The sequence below is a fragment of the Rhipicephalus sanguineus genome, chromosome 3 (assembly GCF_013339695.2).
Source record: "Rhipicephalus sanguineus isolate Rsan-2018 chromosome 3, BIME_Rsan_1.4, whole genome shotgun sequence".
Taxonomy (NCBI): domain Eukaryota; kingdom Metazoa; phylum Arthropoda; class Arachnida; order Ixodida; family Ixodidae; genus Rhipicephalus; species Rhipicephalus sanguineus.
The window spans coordinates 29,061,612-29,084,240 of record NC_051178.1 but is presented as its reverse complement, the minus strand read 5'-3'; the positions used below and the strand labels follow the sequence as shown (position 1 = coordinate 29,084,240).

Genomic DNA, 22,629 nt, shown 5'->3' with positions numbered 1-22,629 from the left:
GAAAAGCACATCCTCAAGTTCTCATCCACATTCTTTCCGTGGCGAAGTTCCCAAGCTTGACAGCTTCTTCGACCTTCCCTTTGTTATTCAGTATCCTTCACAGCATGGACTTTGGGATATCGAACTTCTTTGCGATTTCTGTCTTCGATAGCTTGTTGCGGTCAAGTTCTTGGATGATACTTACTTTTAATTCAAGCAAAAGTGCACTGTGCTGCTGTTTTCCATCTGAATCTATGATGAGATGTAAATGCCACAGACAGCAAACTAAACCAACTATGGCAGCCAGATAGTGATGTTCCGTCCTACGCCGAAGAATTCCCATTTTGAGGCATGAAAATTCCCTATTTCGGGCATTTTTCCCTGCATACGTCGAAAAAAATCCCAGCATATTTCCCTGCACTATGGTAGTAATGCGCACGAAGTGCAAAAACACGCACGCACATATGTATAATGGATGTGTGTGACATGTTTACAACTATTCAAATCATCACTAGTGGCTGCGTTCGTGCATAGCACAAAAGCATGGCCTTCGTAACCTCGTGTCCTGTACATACGTGGGTTTTGAGTCAAACACCACGAGTGAACGAGAAATACCTCCATATAATTATCGTGAACAAATTTTAAGGGCTCTGCCTTTCCGTGCTGCATACGCCAGAACCAATTGCAGAAACTGATAAAGTAGTGCACAAAAGACACAAGCTTACCCACAAAAAACGATGCGCACACACCTAACGCTTGTCTTTGCCTCATTTTTATATTTGTGTGTGATTGTGTCTTTTCTGCACTGCTTCATCAATAATGGGCTCACGAACGAGCCCATTATTACATATTAAGCAATTGGAAAAGCCGAAAGCGCTCTGTGACTGCTATGTTTTTGTCATATTAGGCGAAATCACCATTGCTAAAATTCCCTGGAATATCGCAGATTCCCTTTTTCCCTTTCGATAAAAATGACGGCTGAAAATTCCCCGAAAAAGGGAATATTCCCTGCAGGGAACATCACTCCAGATCGTTGCGCGGCACACGCAAACATGTACGATCGCTGGATTGGCTTGGCTAGGCTATAGTAGCTTTGCTATCGTTTTTTGCATAGTTGCTAGACTGCCATGGCCATTTCCGACGTTCATAGATTTTCCCCGTTTCAGTTTCATTTAACCGAAGTAAGCAAAAAAATATGTTCCGATTGCCTGCAACTTTTTATCATTAAATATACAGGAGACCAACCAAATGTGCCTACACAGTTCTGTTTATGCGGGATTTCCGCTTAGCCGAATTCGATTTAATGGAAGTCCACTGTATTAGTAACAGCACCCTCCCTGCAACAGCTGCAAATTGCTCACATGCTTTCGGAGTCTTTGATAGAATTTGGAGATCGACGTTTTTTACCTCTGGTGTGATGTTTTGTTTTGCCGCTGTCTGCATCGGTGCTTCATGTTCTCCCTACACTTGAAAGAAGCAAGCATGCAACCGGCCACACATTCCCGCAGCAGCTGCACGTGACAGATGGCGGCAATGAGTATTCGTTTTTTTTTTTTGTGACAATCAGCAGCCTGGTGTTTGCTTTGCAGGTGTTAAGAGAACACGTCCTGAGTCATGGTGCTTACTGAGCGTAATCTTCCCGATAGCAGAACACTAGGAAATGCCTAAATCGTCGCTGGTCAGACGCTTTCGTGTTAGATTTGTTACATGACAAGAGCTCATCCACACCTTCAAATTTGTGTGCTGCAGGGCACCTTAGTGCAAGCTTCTGGTTTGGAGCCCTAAACGCACCAAAAGGAAATAGTTGTGCTCTTGCAATTATGTGCGATGACCAACCAGCGACCTGACACAGTACCCTGTAATTTCACACTCAGTGTTGCTAGCACATTCTGTGCTTCACACAAGGTTATCAAAAAAGTGCTAAATTTGATACTTATTTCTGGATTAATTACGTGCTTGCCTTATCCCTGCAATCTGGCTAAGAGTACAAGACACACGCTTCTAAGATCATTTGTTTTCATTTGTAAAGCGACCAGACAATACCTTTAGAGTGCAGTTTTTGTTCTTTTTTGAGCTGTTTGAAACAACGCATGTGCAATGTCCCGCTTGTGCGTCTGTGGCCTGTCCACTCTACCCTCTACTGCTGCAGGCAAAATAGTGTGAGCCACCACTCTTAGATGGTGCCAGTGTCCCGCAGCTCAAAAGGCCAACAGCTGATGGCCAGACATCTGGGAGGAGGTTACGTGTAATTGTCTCGTTTAAGTTATCACCAGCTGAACAGGGCGCTTTAGCAGAGGATGAATGATCAGCAGTGATCATCAAAGCAGAAAGCTGGCCTAGCTGATCTGACATTCTGATAGTGCCAAAAAGCAGCTGGCCTGTCTTCTTCATTTGTTACTCCTTTTTTTTAGCGGTACTAGAATGTCATATCAGTGAATACAAGAAACTGCAGTACACGTCACTAGAAGACATGCTGGCAATGATAGGGCAATAAACATCTACAAAAATTCTCAATGGGCACAACACGTGGCTGTCAGTAATGGTGAGAAATGCGTTGAAAAAGGATGGTATTGTGGCCTAACGAAATAGCACCACCCAATGTATCTCAAGTTCCTTCAGGTACAACAAAAAAATAATGTGTGACTTAAAAAAAACATAATATTTGATCACAACTTTTAACACAGAGGAAAGCTTTTGTGCAGAAAACTGTAAGAATGCGAGATGACAGACTTCACTTTACAACAACCATTCAGTTTACTGGTGATAAGGCACGAAAATAAACGCATGGCAAAGGTGAAGGGCAGATGAAACATGGGCTTCTTTGTGCTTTAAATTGCAATTCTGCTGCACACATCCGTGTATGTGCAGAGAACATATTACATTGTCTATGCATTGCATGCACTGCAGTAAGTGCAAGCAAGCACAGAATACAAAGATGAGCTATCTAGTGTGTAAACACCCTGAACCAGAAAATATCGTAGCTCATCGTCACGACAGTTCTCCACTTTTTATTTATGCGCTCTCTGCCTTTCTTGGCACTTGGTTGCTCAAGTCTGTTTGAATGCTTTCCTCGTGCACACAACACCTTCCATTGAAGCCGATAGTGCACTAATGCAATACACACGACAGCACTGCCCTTTTGTTGACATTCTGTTGAACACGAGATTGTCAAAGTGTGCCATACCTCCCCTGGTTGTATGTCACGAAGTGCCACCAAGCTGAGGACATGGTTGTTGTGTGGGAACGATGACTCGGCGTTCGGAACGCAGCTGTGGGAGCCTGACAAAGAAGAAAAGTAGTATCCTTCTATGACAGGGAACTGCCTGACACAGATATGCATGACACTCAGTGCAACGAAATGCTACGACAAATGAAAGAAAGGGAACTAATTCCCTCAAGCCATCCTTGAATGGCTTTCCCTTTCACCTCCCATCGCATGTGTTGTGATAAAGAAATAAAATTTTTAAAGGCATGCCTGCACTCATGTTGAAGTAAGAATGAATGATTGGCCGGTCTCTGTGCAGGCCTTTTGCCACATGTGAGGTTCTTTTGTGTCACGGCTGCAGGTGTGCTACACGAGGAGAATGGACACGAGTGTCACATTATCTCGGGATAGGATTGAGAGAGAGACTGGAGTCGGAGGTGGCACGGCAAACACACTTTATCTTAAACAACACAGCCGAACCTCCCACAAAGTTCACGCACTCAAAATACATTTAAATAAACTAACTACAACAATGCTCTTCTGCTAAATGGAGTTTCTGGCTGCACTAGCAGTCTGGCCACAACGGCCCAACAGTAGCGTCCAAAAAGGATCGTCCTTACTTTTCGTATGGTCTGTGCGGCGTCAAAGTTGACTCTCTCGTTGTCCGTGTTGCGTCGCGCTCGCCATTGATGCTCTTGCTCAGGTCTTGCTGTCGTCAATGCTCAGCAGCAACTGGACAAACCACTTGATGCCAGTTTCGCAGTCGTCAGAATGGCCAACACGGGTTAGGCCTAGCTGCCTCCTTGGTCCCTTGTTCCTAGTGCATCTTTGGCCCATCTGACGATGTGGCACCCTGGGGACTGTCCTGTGGGTACAAGCCGTTCTGCCAACGTAGGTGGAGCACTGCAGGCGCTCTGGGACCCGCTGTGACAAGGATGCTGCAATTCCGCGGTAGCCTTCCTCAGTCATCGCCGAGGTCGACATGGACTTGTGGTGCTGCACCTCCGGACGCGGCACCAGCTGCTCCTTCACCCATGAGACGCTGGCTTCTTCGTGCTGCTTCTAACAGTGCCCCACAGACAATGCCCGTTCTGTCTTCCTGGGTTCTTCATCACGGCTCGGATCGCATGCCTCGAGCCTTCCTCTGACCAATCACGTGCGTGGATGTAGCAACGGTGCATACTATCGAGGAATTTTCCGCTCTTCGCGCACGATTGAAACATCCATCATTGGGCGCATGTGGCGTGCCCTTTTACTCATGACAACGAGACACCACATGTAAATACGTAACTCAAACGTATATTCTCAATTCATAATACACACAAGAAATTCATAAGGACAGCAAATGACAGAAAAAAAAGCTCAATTCACAGAAAACATGAAACTTGTAAAGCCAAAGAACATAACCATGCATCCAGAAACAGTGGCTCACAGGTTAACCATCCATCATCCGACGCAATATGGCCATGTCCAACGTCCATTGCTCCATGGTTGTTGCATTGTGGTTTGATTCTCCCAACTATCGGCGACAACGGCTGTGAATGTTGAAATTGGCTATGGCGATGCTTGGCCTGCTAGCGCCCACCCGATCCGAGCATGTCTCTCCTCCAACTGACGCTCTTGGCCCTGTGATCATCTGGCCCGAAGTGCGGCGTTTCCTTGTTTCACCCATTTCAGTCCGGATGTGCAGTACCGAAGCACCTTTGTTTTAGTCTGTTTTTTCAGTTTCAGCTATCTGGCGACGGTCCTTGAAATTCTGTCTGGCAGTCCGACGCAACTGTCTGGCTGCCGCTTTGCGGGCCAGCATCTGGTGTCTTGCAGAGAAGCATTCCAGTTACTACACCACAACACATTGTGGCATTGGCCACACTGCAAGTTCTGTTAAACTTTATGCAAGAAAATGTGACCGTGCAAGCACTAATTCTGGTAGGCACAGGATGAACCACTATGGAGGATCAATGGTGCATGCATCGCAACTTGATGGTATGTTTGAAATGGCTAACAATGTTTTACTAAAAAAATCCATAGCACTCACAATTCGTTACTTGTTCACATATTCAAAGTTTGCACGAATATCTGCTGCTCTTACTGAATATTCAAAACATCGTAATATGAATTTTTCTAATGAAATCTGCATTCAATAAAAACATCTTATACACAAAATTTTGAATAATCACACAACCCTACCCTATACCCACTGCAAATGCACCCTGAAACTCATGGTGTGGCCAACACCATGCCGTACCACAAGATGCCTTTCTACTTTCAATGGCACAAGCCGGCCATCCAATAATTACGACTTTGACTCGAACTTCGGCATGAATCTGGGGATGGCCGGAGGTGTAATGGCCACCACTAGAGAACACACGACTGACTTATCGCTGATAATCCTATCACAATAAGCATCGTCAACTATCCTCGGCAGTACATGTATCATGGTGGCATTGTAAGTGTACCGCATGAATGGGGTACTGGAATAGGGCAGTGTGTTGTCTGGAGCCAAAAATGCGGCTCTTTTTGCAATTATGGCCTATGGCGCGAGAATATGGCAGTCTACTGCAGCCTGGATTCATATTTAATAAGTTCACACAGCGGGCTCCTGGTATCAACAGCTGCTATGCCAGTCGTGCATGTCTGTACAGAACTCGCCACTTGCTCTCCTGCTGTTTTTCATGCCACATTTGCGAATTTTCGTACGTGTATGGCAGACCACGGACGCACTGCATCGCTACTTAAAAAATGGCCTCTTCTAGCCACGTTCACTCTCCTCTGCCGCAACCATAGTGAGGGCACTCAAACTCAACCTCATCCCAGTGTGAGAGAGCCTTTATTTGATCAATATTTTACAGATAAAGATTGTAAATGTTACTCCTCTGTGCAAATTTGAAGGGCATCTGTGAAACACAAACACTATTAGCTTACATATACACATCAAAAGAGAGAGTACGGAGAGTTACTGTTTAGCATTCTTGGGACAATCTGCTCTACCTTAAGTGCAAGTATATTCGGTCATGCACACCGGGGTACAATCCTTTCATGTAAGACAAGTCAGTCAAAACTTTTGTTAAGTTGACAAGTAAAAGTCTGGTAAACGTTTCCAGAATAATGATCCCAATGCATTCTTCGCATCTGGTTGACTCATCAGCTTCACACTTATGCACTGGCGACTGTACAAACATAGGCAAAATCCTGGCCGGGCTAGAAAATGCGTGTTCAGTAGCCACTTCTCAGCACGTTCAAGAAACTCCCTGATGGCTAGTAGCTGAGCAATCAGTGCAGTTAGTTGTATGCTGCAAAATTGAGGGTTGAGGGTCTTCCGGGCAGTGTTTACATTCATTTTTTTGTTACTCAACACAGGTAAGCATGTTTAGCATTCTTTGGCAATATAACGTTAACTTCATATCAGCGCTTACATCTTTATCTGTCTATGTGGCTGTTTCATCTTTGTTTTGGATGTGTGCTGCCGTAAGCTAGTATGCAGGCAAAGGCTTGCCAAGTAACATGTGTACTCCAATTGCTTGTTGCAGTATTACAGGACTAGTGTTGAAACTACTGGACGTTTTCGTCCACTTGACTGCTAGTGAATTCATTGAACATTTTATAAATCACCCAGGCAATCATGCAATTTGAAGAGATATTACTGATGTTAAACATATGTAAAGCACTTTCCCCATCAAAGAGGAGGATTTATCTAAATACAAGGTGCGTATAGTACTGAATGAATACTGTATGCATGCCCTAACACAGAACGTAGTCAAAATACTATAACTTTCATAGCAGTTTCGTTAATCCGTAAAGTGTATGTAGCATTTCACTCAGCAAGCCCTTCATTGCACTTTGTAACAGTGTTTTAGGCTTGTTCTGGGATCTCCGCTGTTCATGGCATGATTGTCTTGAACTGTGGATCAGAACTGTGTTATGTTATCAAAGTTGAATGCCGCTGCTCACCAGTTGAACATATCGTTTTCTCCAGCCAGTGTTTGCAATTCACCAAAAAGTGCATCTACGGGATCGACGTTCAGCTTCTGTGTCAAGGCGTAATCTACACCAATGCCGAACAAATGCACTATCAATGAAGAAAGCCAAAAGCAGCATCCCACAGCTGTATCTCTATACCTCAGGCACTGTACTACACTGCAGCTGTTGACAGTACACAGCTGGCACACTGCGCCACTTGCAGCAACCTTGAGAACAGATGTGTGGAACACCGTGAGATGCTTGCATCAGACAGGGCTTCCAGCACAGCCAGACAAAGTGTTTGTGAATGCTTGTTTTTTTATGCATTGTGGTTCCTCCAGAAGTATTACCATGCTTAAACAATTGTAAGTTGACCTATTTTATCAAAATATGAAATCCGAAGTTGGGCATGCACACGAGTCCTAGAGAGAGGATGAAAGATGCTATGCTGATGCATCCTGAAAACAGTATGCCAAACATTTTTGATATCGACCATGTTTGTTATTTTTTCACACTTCTTTCCTTTCGTGGATAGCGTAAGGAAAACATGGATGTAATTCACAGTGATGCCAATTGAAATCTGCAGAAAAAATTTTGGACACAAGCTTTATTGTTGTGAAATCGAAAAATATTGCAGTAAGCAATAATGGGACATCTGTACTGCCATCTTCAAATAACATTTGGGTGCGCTGAGAGTGTTTTTTGGAAACAAGATTTCCATGTCTGTGCACTTCGAATATTGCCGCATAGTATGTACAGCTCCGACCATTTACCGTATTTACTCGAATCTAACGCGCACCTTTTTTCCGGAAAAACGAGTCCAAAAATCGCATGCGCGTTAGAATCGAGTACCGAAAAAGAAGAAAAGAAACTCTGTTATCGTATTGCCATCGACATTTCAAAATGGCCGCCTCCTATGCGCCTTGGTCATTTCTGCCATTTTTTCAGTTCGTACGTGAGCTGAGGAGACTGTCATCCCATTCTGCGTTCGCATCGACGGCATGGAAGTGCCGACTCCAAAGACTCGACGACTGTACCACAATGCCGCATTTAAAAGAATAGTTATTACATGTGCAGAGAGACGGACGGAAATCGGGCCGCATCGCGGTCGTTAGGATATAGTTCGGAGTTGCCGAAACGTGCGTGCGAGACTGGCGCGAACAGAAGCAGAAGATTTTTTACAGCAAAGCTTCACGAAAAGGTTTCAGTGGACCAAAGCAGGGCCGGTTTCCCGAAATCGAAGAGTGTTGACAGCGATAAGGAGTTGTCCGACAGCGACGAGGACTGATCCATTACGCGACTCGTATCGCCGCCGTAGTGGTGACAGTTTTAGCGGCAAGGCCCGCTTTTTGACTGTGTTTTACTTTTTTGAAACTTCAGTTCTTTAAAACCCAAATACTTGTTCTTCTGAATGTGCGAAGTTTGACTCCTACGGACTTTTTTTGTTCTTTTCTCTCATGAAAAATGGATGCGCGTTACAATCGATGTATTGCTTTTTTTTTTTTGGTCGCGGAAAACGGATGCGCGTTACAATCGAGGGCGCGGTAGAATCGAGTAAATACGGTATAATGTAACTGCTTACAGTGCAGGAACGGCTATAATGTGGATTTTTCTGACTCCCGTTTACCCTCCCATAGAACTCCATGTATACACATACCATTCATTGTGCAGTCCCCCAGACGAAAGATGTGTTATAATGCGTCCGCAGGAAAATTCTCAGAGAAGCGAGGGCGTGAGTGCACTTCTCAGCGGAGGTGCGCCCACCGGGGAGACAGCAACGACGGCCTTACAATGGAGGAGGGGCCACACAGTGAGCAAACAGGGAGTGGGGGGGAAGAAGGGAGAGAGGCAGCAGCACAATGCAGGGAAACACGTTGTCTAGGCGACAGAGAAAGCCTGCATCCACATCGTTACCACTGTTGGGCTCTCCAGTTTTTGCCGGGAACATTACTGCGTCGTCGAAGAGTGCAGATATTGCACGTGCGACCTCAATTCAGCAACAATTGACAATGCTTTAAAACGAGATCAAGTTTTCGCATTTGCCAAGCACGGCAGACTTTTACAGGAGAGCTGTTGCAGCTGTTCTCCCGACCACAAACTGAAAGTTCGTATATCGTGCGCTGCCCTCGGTTTAGCTCATTAGTCGATCTCTTCAATGCCTGATATCCCTATTGTCTTGGGCAAGCTTCCCGCGATGGCATGCCAGGTTGCAACCCGCATGCTAGGCCTAACGAGAGCTAGCTGCCTCGTCAGTAGTGGCCACGTCAATCAAAAGAAGTTGTGGTTTAGTGCCGAGTCAACAAAACATTTTGCAATTGTTACATTTGGAATGGCGCAACACTCGAGTGGTGCTTCGTGGTCACCAGTGTTTTTTACATTGTGCATGCGCCTGGAAAATTGAGAGCGCGCGGAACTTCAGTCGTCGTTGGGTCGTACCGCAGTGAAAGTCCACATAAACGAGAAGGTCCAGAAAGTTAGTCGGTGACTTTCCGTTATGGCACTTTTCCTTTTTTTTTACTTTTTCCTGCGTTTGTTAACCTCTCAGCATTTGCAAACTTAAGAGGACGTAAATTTACACACAAGTCGCATGCCTCCATTGTCGGAAACGCACGTGGCTACTTGTCTGTCATGTTTTGAACATGTGCAGCCTTTGAAAAATGTTGTTTTGGTTACAGTGTGGCGACTTACATTATAAGTGGTCTATGCTGTAAAAGAACCAGGCAAAACAAGAATATCAACCGGACATGCATGTTCGATCTCTCGTGAAATCACCCTGTGGTATGTGTAGTACACAGCTTTTTTTTTCTTTTGGCGCAACTGGATGGTTTATGATGAAAACGCTAAAAGCAAACAGCAACATCTCAGTTGTGGTTTCAGCCCTGAGCAACAGAAAGCTCTAGTTTTCAATAACACGACCCACAAAAAAGAAGAGTACTAATGAGCTGGAAAGACAGGGTGTTCTAAATCTACAGGAACTCACATAGGTTTTGAAGAGGGAATAACCCAACACCTTCATTGTTCAGGAATGCGCCCGACTCTGAAAAGTAATGAGAAAAGGCATATGTTAACTAATTTTACTTGGGTGAAATGCCATGAAAGTTACTTTGAAGAGATTCACCGAACATACTAGATGAATTAACTCGCTTAATAAGCTAGTTCGTCATGAGTTTCAGCTCACCATTATTCTGGTGAAGGCTGTGGGTATTTAGTAGTATGTTATTGGATAGATGTCACATTCCCAAGTCACCACTTTTGGCGACATGACCACATTTGCATAACTTCACATGACAGCATCATATACACTGAAGTCTATGGCTAACAGTGATCTTGAAACTGTATGAGGATACTAAGCATTTAACAATAACAAGAACGCTGTAGGCTATATGTGACATGTCCTGTGCCGAGTCATGCAATATCACGCAATAGTGATTGCTTGAGTATGCTGTCACAGGACGGCAGCTATTGTAAGGTCAGAGGTGCGCATGGTTCACACAACTATGCATGATATTTCCCAATCTGCTGTTTTCTCCCCGACGAGCATAATAATGAAAAAAACTGGGCTCTCCAAATGCACTACAAATCGTGTGCAAAAAATTACAACAAGACCAGAAGAGACACCTGCTGTTTCACATAGTGGTAGCAGTTGCAGTAGACCAGAAGTTCTCAAACATTCTGGACTTGAGGAACCCCAACAGCTCACTTCACAGAAGTGCTGGTGTCATTAGTTGTGAGCGAAACATTGGCGTTGTCCCTGAGCGAAAATTCGAGATAGATGCAAATAATTAAATAATAAGAATGTTTGGTGTGGGTGAGAATCGAATCCAGGCCTTCTGTGTGCCAAGCAGCTGTTCTATCATGGAGCCACACCAGTGCTTCAAACTGCTTCCTAAAAAAATGCTATAAGAATGTGATGTAGTGGGTGGAGTCGCCTTAACACGTGTAATCATGCGTGGCAGAATTGCAGAATCGCACCGGGCGTCAAAACAACTGAATTGCGCAAGGAGTGGGTGGTTTGAAGGTGCCAACCCATTACAAAGTGTGCACCTGTGCAGGTGCATGTGGCACCTTACGGACGCTCAGTAGGTAGTTAACCAATTTGCAAAAGGTAGCATTATGGCGTAGTGGGCACTTAGCAACTGCACATCTAGTAGACATACTAGGATAGTTTAAAATGGCCAATGTTTTATGTGCAAAAACGTTCCTTTCCTTGCGGCATGGTCGAAGGCAATGCGTATGGTGTCCGATTACACTATCGTGTTCTACTCCTGAAGACGAAGCTCGAGTGTCCTCCAAGTTTTTCTGTAACTAGGTGATTCAAGTGTCCACTGTCGAATTAAGACACTCCTGGGTCGCTTTCTTTTCATCATGGCTGAGAAGGGAGCAAAGCAGCAGATAGCCAGACCGCTGGATGACCGGAAGGGAGAGATGCCTCATACAGGCCGGACCAAATTGCATAGGTAAATTCCACCCGCCCGTGAACACCTTAGGGGGTATGGCAGGGCAAATCGACCAAAAAAACGATTTTTTGGTTTCATTAGTAAAAAATATTGTTGCGAATATATTTATAACTTATTTACAGTATAGGACAGTCCAGCAGTCAAGATGGCGGTTGTTACTTTCAGAACACCGACACGTTGTCTGCCTCTTCTTCGCACACCTCACCATAGTCATAGCTGCAACCCCGCTACATCGACCTCCGGTGGCGAAAGCGCCAACTCGGCACTTGTTAGCAGGTGGTGGGCGAAAGGTACGGCTTCAGGCGAGCGACATGGACGACGTTTGAAGACGTAGAGGGCGCCGTAGGGTCCAGAGTGGCGATGTCATAGGTAACCTCAGTCACCTGGCGTAGCAAACAGCAGGGGCCGAAGTACTTGGGCAGAAGTTTTTCGGCCAGGCCAACATGCCGAGACAGAGACAACAGGAGAACGAGGTCACCGAGATTGAAGCGAACGTTCCGGTGGCAACTGTCGTATGTAAGTTTCTGGTTGAGATGCGAATCCGAAAGGCGTCGATGGGCGATCTGACGGGCCTTTTCGGCTGTGCTGATAACGTGGCGAGCATATTCGGTAGAGAGGTGGTCAGGGGTGGGTACGAGCGTGTCGAACGGCAAGGTCGGTTCTCTTCCATACAAAAGGTAAAACGGAGAATATCCAGCAGTGTCGTGGCGCGAGCTGTTGTAAGCAAAAGTGACAAAGGGTAGAGCAATGTCCCAGTCGCGATGATCAGTTGAGACATACATGGCGAGCACGTTAGTGATCGTGCGATTCAAACGTTCTGTGAGTCCATTCGTTTGGGGATGATAGGCCGTCGTAAGCTTGTGCTTGGTTGCGCAAGAGCGAAGTAGGTCCTCGATTACCTTGGATAAAAAGTAGCGGCCTCGGTCCGTGATGAGTTGACGAGGAGCGCCGTGATGTAAGATGACGTCGTGTAACAAAAAGTCGGCGACGTCTGTAGCGCAGCTGCTCGGGAGAGGTCTCGTAATGGCAAAATGGGTGGAATAATCCGTAGCGACGGCGACCCATCTGTTACCGTTGTGAGAAAGTGGGAAAGGTCCCAGAAGGTCGAGGCCGACACGAGAAAAAGGCTCAGCAGGTATGTCGATAGGTTGAAGGAGTCCGGCGGGGTGTACAGCGGGCCTTTTCCGGCGTTGGCACGACTCGCAAGAAGCGACATAACGATGTACGGAACGGTAGAGGCCGGGCCAGAAAAAGCGTCGGCGGACACGGTCGTACGTTCTGGCAACACCAAGGTGGCCGGCCGTTGGTACATCATGTAGTTGCTGAAGTACGGTCGAGCGGAGATGAGTGGGTACTACAACTAGTAGTTCCTGTCCCACTGGGCGCATGTTCCGGCGGTATAAGATACCGTCTATGATGACGAACATGCGAAGCGAACTGTCCGTCGAGTCAGTATTCAGGCGGGTGATTAGATCTCGTAGGGACGCGTCACGCTGTTGCTCGTCACCGATGTTGCCGAAAGCAGAGAGCGAGGAGATACAGATGGACGTGTCATCCGTTACGAGGTCTGGATCGTCGACGGGGTACCGAGAAAGGCAGTCGGCGTCTTGGTGTAGACGGCCGGACTTGTAGACCACTGTGTACGTGAATTCCTGGAGGCGCAGAGCCCTACGAGCTAGGCGCCCTGTTGGATCTTTGAGTGCTGAAAGCCAGCACAGAGCGTGATGGTCTGTGGTAACGGTGAAAGGTCGACCATATAAATAGGGGCGGAATTTACCAACTGCCCATACAAGCGCCAGGCACTCGCACTCAGTAATGGAGTAATTGCGTTCGGCAGGGGAAAGGAGCCGGCTGGCATACGCAAGAACTCTATCATGACCGGATTGACGCTGGGCTAACACAGCGCCAATGCCGTAACTACTAGCGTCTGTGCGGACCTCGGTTTGAGCAGACGGGCCGAAGTGGGCGAGGATCGACGGTGTGGTGAGCAGCGTAATGAGGTGGGAAAAAGCACTGGCTTGGTCAGGACCCCACGAAAATGGCACATCTTTCTTGAGAAGATCAGTGAGGGGGCGGGCAATATCTGCGAAGTTTCTGACGAATCGTCGAAAATATGAGCATAGGCCCACAAAACTTCGAACGTCTTTGGCACAAGTTGGTACGGGAAAATCGAGGACAGCGCGAACTTTGTCGGGGTCGGGTCGGATGCCAGATGAGTCAACGAGATGCCCGAGAATAGCAACTTGGCGATGGCCAAAGTGGCATTTCGATGAATTAAGTTGTAGCCCAGCCGCATGAAACACGGAAAGAATGGACGAAAGTCGGTCGAGGTGAGACTCAAAGGTGGGGGCAAATACAATGACGTCGTCCAGGTAACAGAGGCAGATAGACCATTTAAAGCTGCGCAAAAGCGTGTCCATCATCCGCTCAAACGTGGCCGGCGCATTGCACAAGCCGAACAGCATGACTCTGAATTGGTAGAGACCGTCAAGCATCACAAAGGCAGTCTTCTCACGGTCGAGGTCGTCTACGGCGATTTGCCAGTAACCAGAGCGTAGGTCTATCGAAGAAAAATAGGTAGCACCATGAAGGCAGTCCAAGGCGTCATCGATACGGGGAAGCGGGTAGACATCTTTTTTGGTGATCTTGTTTAAATGCCGATAATCCACGCAGAAACGCCAGGTGTTGTCTTTCTTTTTAACCAAGACTACAGGTGAAGCCCACGGACTCGAAGCAGGCTCATTAATGCCTTTTGTGAGCATCTTGTCGACCTCCTGTTGAATAACTTGGCGCTCTGATGGTGAAACTCGGTAAGGCCGCCTGTGAATCGGAGCTGCATCACCGGTATCTATGCGGTGCTTGACTTGCGAGGTTTGACCTAAGGGCCTACCGTCGAAGTCAAATATGTCAGAGTAGATCGTAAGGAGATCACTGAGGTCTTTAACTTGAGAGGGCAAAAGGTCTAAGGCAATCATCTTGGTTATGTTGTTGTGCAGTGTAGAAGAGGTGACTGCGTCGACTCTATGCGGGTTTGGAGAGACGACAGCAGGCAGTTCAGGTGACACCGATGAGATCTGGCACTCGTGCGACGGTGACAGAGTAGCGAGAGCAATGCCTTGTGGTAAGACTTGAGGGCTGAATCTGAAGTTCAGAAGAGGAAGGCACGTCTTGTTCGCTCTAACAGTTACAACTGTGTACGGAGATGAGACGTTGCGGGCCAGTAGAACACTGGGAGAAGGAGAGACCACGTAATCACCATCCGGTACACTGAAATAGGGTTCAACAGCGACGCAAGTTAGGGCTTGTGGTGGCAGACGAATAGCCTCAGCACACGAAAGTTTGGTTTGAACCACCTCCGACACGTCGGCGGACGCAGGCAAGTCAAGTTGTACAACACCGGCCGAGCAGTCAATGACAGCAGAGTGGTCAGACAAGAAATCGAGTCCGAGGATGACATCATGTGGACAATGAGCGAGAACATGAAACAGAACGGACGTCTGGCGGTCGGAGAACCTCACACGTGCCGTGCACATTCCGAGTACAGCCGGAGTTCCTCCACTAGCGACACGTACAAATAGGGACTCGGGCGGCGTAAGAACCTTATTTAATCGTGCACGGAGATCAGAGCTCATAATAGAAACATGTGCGCCGGTATCAATGAGGGCAGTAACAGGTAGGCCATCCACTTCCACAGCAAACAGGTTCTGGTTCGTAGTGAGGGTCAGCAGAGGGTTTTCAGGTCGGGGGTCGAATGCAGCGTCACCTCCGGGAGCTGCATTGCTCAGTTTTCCGAGTATGGGCGTCCAGTAGGGCGGGGCGACGAATGGCGACGGGGCTGAGGTGACCGGGAGCGACGATCGCTTGGGGACGGCGAACGGCTGGAGTGTCGGACTGATGTCGCAGGAGCCTCATCGTGTGGTCCACCGTCACGAGCAGGAAACTGCAGGGGCCGGTGGTTGACGTCACGTTGATAGCCAGGAAACAAGCGAGATGGAAAGGTTCGAGAACGACAGTAGCGAGAAATATGTCCTACACCGTGGCAACAAAAGCAGATCGGCTTGTCGTCCTGCGTTCTCCACTGGGCAGGGTCACGATAGCGGCGAAACATTTCCGGTACACGAGGAGGCGTTATGGAACTGACACGAGGTTCCGTCAACGAACACACCGGCTGCAGTCCGATATTTGCAAGCTCTTCCCTCACAACCTGCTGGATCAACGAGATCGTTGGTCGAGGATCATCAGATGGCCGCGTCAGGAAAGATGATGGCGACGACGCCTCGATTTCTCGGCGCACGATGCGAACTACGCTCTCGTTGGTAGGCGGTTGACCGCATGGCGGCTGAAGGTCCTCGCAGGATGATGTAGCGGCCGTGTTTTGAAGTCGCACGAAATGCTGGGCAATGCGGCGACTCTTCAGTTCTTCGAACCGGCGGCACTCTTTGATGATGTCGTCCACAGTTGAGCAGTCTTTAGACACTAGTAAATTAAAAGCATCATCCGCAATTCCCTTGAGCAAATGGCTTACTTTGTCACCCTCTGACCTGTTAGTGTCGACACGTCGGCAAAGGGCCAGGACGTCAAGGATGTAGGAGACATACGATTTGGTCGAAGTTTGTGCCCGACAGGAGAGTTCCTTAGAAGCGGCCCGCTGGCGTCCGACGGCTCTACCAAATAGGTCGCGAAGCTTCTGTTTACAGGCATCCCTACTGGTTAATAAGTCAGCTTCATGAGCCTGAAACCACGCGCCTGCTGTTCCGCAGAGATAGAAGTCAATGTTGGCAAGCATCATTGTAGGGTCCCACCGGTAGACCGCTGCAAACCGCTCGTACTTCGCAATCCAGTCATCGACGTCAACGTGGTCGGTGCCGCAGAAGTTACCGAGATCGCGCGGTTGAGTCAATACGACCGGCTGTACCGGAGTCGCGGTCGAAGCGGCAGCAGCAGAGTTGCTTTCTGTTGACATATTGAGGCTGTCCAGGACACGTCCGCTGCGGAGTTCCGTCTTGCATAGTACCCAGCACCTCCACCAAAATGTTGCGAATATATTTATAACTTATTTACAGTGTAGGACAGTCCAGCAGTCAAGGTGGCGGTTGTTACTTTCAGAACACCGACACGTCGTCTGCCTCTTCTTCGCACACCTCACCATAGTCATAGCTGCAACCCCGCTACAATATTACACACTCGGAGGAGCAAAACCGTGCATTGAGGAGCACATAGGAGCGCTCAAAGCCATTTAAAAATGGTGTCAAAAGCCGCGCCTCCCGATGGCTGCGAAGGTTTGTTCACATGCTGTTTCCTGTCACTGTGTCTGCATGTATGTACATTTTTATAACAAATATGGCTAGATTGGTTAAATGTATTCATCTCCTGCCATTTTCATAAGCTCTGATTGCAAGTTGACCCACTCGGGATGCTTTTGTAGCGTAGTCATTCCTTTATCTTCGGAGCACTTTCCGTGCGTGTCTTTAAAGTAAAAGTGTGTTTTTCTCAGGACCACTTTTTTAAAAATTATTCAAACTTGAGGTACTTTATCTGGAAAACTGATGGCCTGATTGCGCTGAAGTTTTCTGATGTTATACTTCAATCCCTTTGAAATAGTCTGAACCTAAAATTTTGAAAAAATGTATAAGATATTATTATTAGAAAAATATTAATTGGAAAGTCTCTTTACAGCATGCGACAAATTAGGACAATATTTTTTTCTTAAAGATAAATGTAAAAATCCGTTCATTTAGGTAGGGATTAATGCCACTACTATGTGGAATTAGCATGCAAAATTTCACAGTCATATTATTTGTTGTTTGCGAGAAACATACATTTCATTTTACACACCAACCTAAAACTTGCTACTCAAATACAAAAAAGTAAGAAAAGCTATGAGGTAAAAATTACAAGAAGCGGAGGCCAAAAGCGTTCTTATTTAACACGCAATGTTTCAAAATAAAATATGGAACCGTTCCTGAGATATAAAGTTGAAAACCAAGACGACCCATTCACCCTACCATACCGCTTTAAGAAGTCAATCACAAGGAAACAAAAGCTTCGTGCACATCTTTTTCTTTCTTTTCCTATTCACTCTCCTTTCACTCCATGGTTTCGCATTTGCCAACCGCTGGCACCATGTCAACACGGCCCGTATGGTGACTGGCTTGTCCCATTTTGACCGATTGTTTTCCAGAAGTTGGTTGAACTAGAGGACAAGATTGAACCCTATAGAGTTCCAAACCATAAATGTTGCCTGGTAACATGAATAACGGTCTCAAAACTGCACTCGAAAGCGAAAGTTGAGATTAAATAGTGTTCACATATACGCCGATTTTGAAAATAGGCATTTATAGGCACTTATAAGCATTTAGGCACAAATGCCAAAAATAGGCATTTATAGGCACTATGAAAACCCAATAAAAGCCATCCTTAACCTCTAACTCATGCTCATATATCAAACTGGCGTGATAAGAACGCAAGGAACAAAATAGGCATATTCCTAAAATCCGGTCTCTCATCATCACATTTGCATGTTATCTTTTTGATTTCGAGCACCACTGCTCATGATGAGGAAATTGGGATAATGCATAGACAGACAAGCAATGTTTTTTTTCCTTGCAGCGCTCCATGTTGTAACGCGTACAGTTTCAGCCACTGCGCATCATGAACTTTGCCTTCATGCAAAAGAAAGTGCATGGCGCAAAAATTCCGTTTTACTTGTCACAAGAAAAAGTTACATGCCAATCGCACTGCGGAGGTGCCTTCAAACTCTGCTTTTTCTCTCAACTTCGCGATGAAAATTAGTGAAGTAGCACTATCATTATTCATACTATACCAGACACAAGGCAAGGTCCAAGTGATTGTATAACCTTCAGTAATAATGCCTCTTTTTTTTACGCTCTGCCCACAGCTGGCACGAAGCAGTGCCTCTTGCATGCATTGAGTGTAGCAGCAAACTAGCATTTGTGAAAACTGCACTATGCGAACTGTGGTGTAACATATCAGCCACAAATAATGTGCGAACGCAACCCACGTGCCTGTGACAAAATACCACTTGAACAGCCATCAGCAACAAAAGTACAATCAACCAGGCAGATAGGTTGCTCTTGGATTGCAAAATTACGAAATAAGCTCCCTATGCATCCATAACGAATAATGCTCAGAAGCATGATTAAGAGCACTCAGCACACACGGCCACTGTCTCTCCACAAACTGCACAAATTTCAAGGTGTTTATTATGGCAATGAGTCTTCAGCGTTGCTGCTCACCAACTCCTGATGTGCAGTTGTGACATGTGATGGGGTTCGCCAAGTCAAAAATGCAAGTTTTGTCAATAAATTTTCTGTTAATGAAGGTGAAACAGGATCAGATCGTGATCATTCTTATTGCCTGTGGAACTGTCAACTGCCCTCCATGGGAGCCCTGGTTCCGTGGAAGCCAGTTTGAGTGCCCCCACCATGGAATGCAACTGCTATAATAATAATATGTGGGGTTTTACAAGCCACTATCACGATATGATTATGAGGCACACCGTAGTGGGGGGCTCCAGACATTCTGACCATCTGGCGTTTTTTAACGTGCACTGACAACGCACATTACACGGGCCTCTAGCATTTCGCCTCCATCGAAATGCAACCACAGAGGTCGGGATCGAACCCGTGACCATCGAGTCAACAGCCGAGCACTGGAATGAAACTGCTTCAGCACAATCTCTGTCAAGGTGAATTTCCTAATGAACTCTACAATCTGGGGGCCCTTCCATTTTTAATTCCAGTTCCGTTTCATAAACTCAAACAACGTCCCACCTTATATGTTTGTCTAGTGAACTGGCAACATGGCACTGACAATAATTATGTGCTCCTGCAAATGTAAACAGCATTATGCAATGGTTATACAGGGTGTTCTTTTTTAAGCAATACAGATTTTTAATAAATATCCTGTGATGGTAAGGCTCCTATCGTTTTCTCACACAAACTCTACATTGCGGCAGAAATACTTTGCCCCAGATGAAATCAAGTTGTTGCAACTGATTAACAAAAACTCGTTAATTAACTTTATAATTATTGACTTGAGGGCAGTTGTTTATATTAGAAAGTTGTAGTGCATGACAGTTTATGGCACACCCATTTTTTAGAAATCACGAACATCGCACGTAGTTCGAGATATCCATCATCGAATTTTAATGGCGAAATTGAAACTGAGCGGCGTGCACAAGACGCAACAACTCTCTTACATCCGATCGCAACTACCCGTGACAAGGGAGTGACAAAATGTTAATGAAGGTGCGCCATGTCTTATCATGAAAAGTAGCAAGTCATCTTTCTTATGCCAGCGGTTCGCTTTAGGTTTGCATGTGGTGTTTGGTGCTTATCTGTTTATTTCGAGCTAGTGCATGAAAACCATAATATCAACCTTTTCTTTCTCAGTGAAACATAAAACTCAGGGTCAGCCACTGTGGCGCTTCTTCTTACAGACAGGCGGGATAGTTTTTGGTGCCTGTTTATAGTTCACACATTGCACCCAAAGAATAAGCTGTCTACTTGTGTATTTCAGAATACTTGCCAATTTTCCTGACCAGATTCTGCTTTGGCGCCTCTTGATTCAAATTTCGTCACTTCCCTGTCACGGGTAGTTCCAATCTTATGTGAGAGAGAGGCCATGTTTTCTGCGCTTCGGGCGCAGTCAGTTTCAATACTGCCCTTGAAATTCGACGATGAATATCTTGAATTACATGCAACTTTTGTGATTTCTAAAAAATGGGTATACCATAAATTGTCATGCACTACAACTTTCTAATATAAACAACTGCCCTCAAGTAAATACAGTAGAACCCCGCTGATACGTTTTTGAAGGGACCGTAGGAAATAAACGTAAGAGACGGGAAACGTAAGAGACGAAAAACAGGAAAAACGGCAAAATATTTAGTGGTACAGAATTTTATTTCAATTCTTACGAGCAGCACGAAAATTGGCGCGCTCAGCCGCGATCTAGTCGATGGATAGAAACGCGGAGCTAAGGACGGCCTCATCCACAGAAATGTAATCAACGTATGTGATTTTTTTAACACCAACAGCTGTAGGCATGAAAGAACTAAGCACACGCAATCGCGACCAGCGCGGCGAGTCCGACCGCGAACCGCACGCACGACCATGCGAGCTCCAACCAGCTCAAACTCCTCCCGTTCTCCGACAAATAACGATGATGATGAGTCTACGCCAACGCGATGGCAGAAGTGCATGCTTCAAAATTAGCTAGCGCGAAAATCGACAAGGACTGAGAAGGAACACTGATGTACAGGACAGGCGCTCCAATGCCAATCTCGAAGGCCTTGCTTTCGCAAGCAATTACGTCATACACGCCATGTTTGTGCAATGCAAATCTCAAAGGCTATGCTTTTGTCAATAGTAAATGCCAATCTCGAAGGCCTTGCTTTCGCGCGCAGTTACGTCATAGACGCCATCTTTGCAATTTGAATCTCGAAGGCCATGCTTTTGTTTGCATCAATTGAAAGATTCTGTTGCTTGCGCCTCTCATGCGGCTAATATTACGGTCAAACGAGGCCAAGCTGCGTGAAAATGCACCATGGCCGCTCTCTTTGGTAGTCACTTGGTCGGCTCCGAGCGCACTTCGCGACGTATCATACGGGAACGGTCCGACAGTTACGACGTAACAGCGGGGTTCCCAATACATTGTATCCTATGGGAGCTATGCCGGGACCGGCGGAAAACGACGTAACAGCCGGGAAAACGCAGCAGTGAGGAACGTAACAGCGGGGTTCTACTGTAATTAAAAAGTTAATTAAGAAGTATTTGTTAATTAGCTGCAACAGTGTCATTTTATCTGGGGCAAAGTATTTTCACCTCGACATAGCGTTTGTGTGCGAAAATTACAAAAGCCTCAGTGTCATAGATGTTTTTATAAAAATCTGTATTTTCTAAAAAACACACTGTATACTGAGCATCCCAACAAACCTCATGAATGTCATTAAAAGAGCAACATGTTCACTTCAGTGTATGATGCCACAGCTGCTTCGATACCTTTCTCAATGTCTTCGTAGACCTGGTCAATGAGTGCATCCAAGGAACCCCGTTCTGCATCAGGAAGCTCAAGATCATTGCAGTTCTTCACCCAGACACTCAGAGCACTGCAAAGGGTAGCAATTCTAAGCTTATATGCACCATGTACACCTTCAGGGATGTGAATGACCAAATCTGCTCTACAACACCTTCTAGAGAATAGAGAAAAAGCTATGAAGCAAAAACTAAATTACTTAAATGTCCTATACTATGTATGCACGTATGTGTATGTGCATGTGTTACACTAGGGGTCTCAAACTCACCTCAACCAGCAGGCCGCAGTCAAAAAATTTAGTCTCACAAGGGCTAGGACAGTGAACACGGTTGAGACAGAAGGGGGGGGGGGAGAGGATTGAACAAAATGTCGTCTAACGCTGCCGTTTGAATAATCCCATATCTCACATGTCGACCATTTCTGAAGGAAATTTGGCGTCGGAATTCCAGAAACATATCGATACTGATCTTAAGCATGACTCAAATCTGGAGGCCGATTGTGAAATATAACGATTTTGTTCTGCAGTTACATGTTTCAACACATGGTGACTGCATGGGGTGCCTCATGAAAAAAAGTGCTTCACACCAGTCCCGCCTCTGTAGCTTACACAAACACAGCGTTATTAATCGCAATAGGCAAGCAAATAATGCGAGCACCATTTAGCAGTCACAAACATTCTTAAGGCAAAAGCCTTAGATGCCTCGTCAAACACGAAAATTGACCATCGTCGGCGTCTTGCCGAGGCAGCGAAAGTCATGCAAAAAATCATCATCACGTGATGACATCACCATATGACGTCATCACGACGCCAATGACGTCACATAACCTGAAGTCACATTATGACATCATCACACGACATCGTCGCTTAGTCAAACGTGGGCTGATCACGGAGGCAGCGCTAAAGGAGGTGAGGTGCAAGAAGCTTGCAATGCCTCTGATCTTGAAGACAGGGCATGTTAGGCAATGAAAACT

General features: G+C 46.1%; 1 protein-coding gene across 2 annotated transcripts in view; it reads right to left on the bottom strand.

Moving 5' to 3' along the window:
- The window catches only part of LOC119386519 (histone-lysine N-trimethyltransferase SMYD5), a 78,370-nt gene that overhangs the window by 14,062 nt on the left and 41,679 nt on the right, over nucleotides 1-22,629 (bottom strand). For both annotated transcript variants that reach the window (XM_037653785.2, XM_049413158.1), the window contains exons 6-8: nucleotides 21,624-21,730; nucleotides 10,122-10,178; nucleotides 3,164-3,258 (exon numbers count right to left, since the gene is read on the bottom strand). In XM_037653785.2, the coding sequence (XP_037509713.1) occupies nucleotides 3,164-3,258; nucleotides 10,122-10,178; nucleotides 21,624-21,730 (259 nt within the window). The remainder of the gene's footprint in view (nucleotides 1-3,163; nucleotides 3,259-10,121; nucleotides 10,179-21,623; nucleotides 21,731-22,629) is intronic.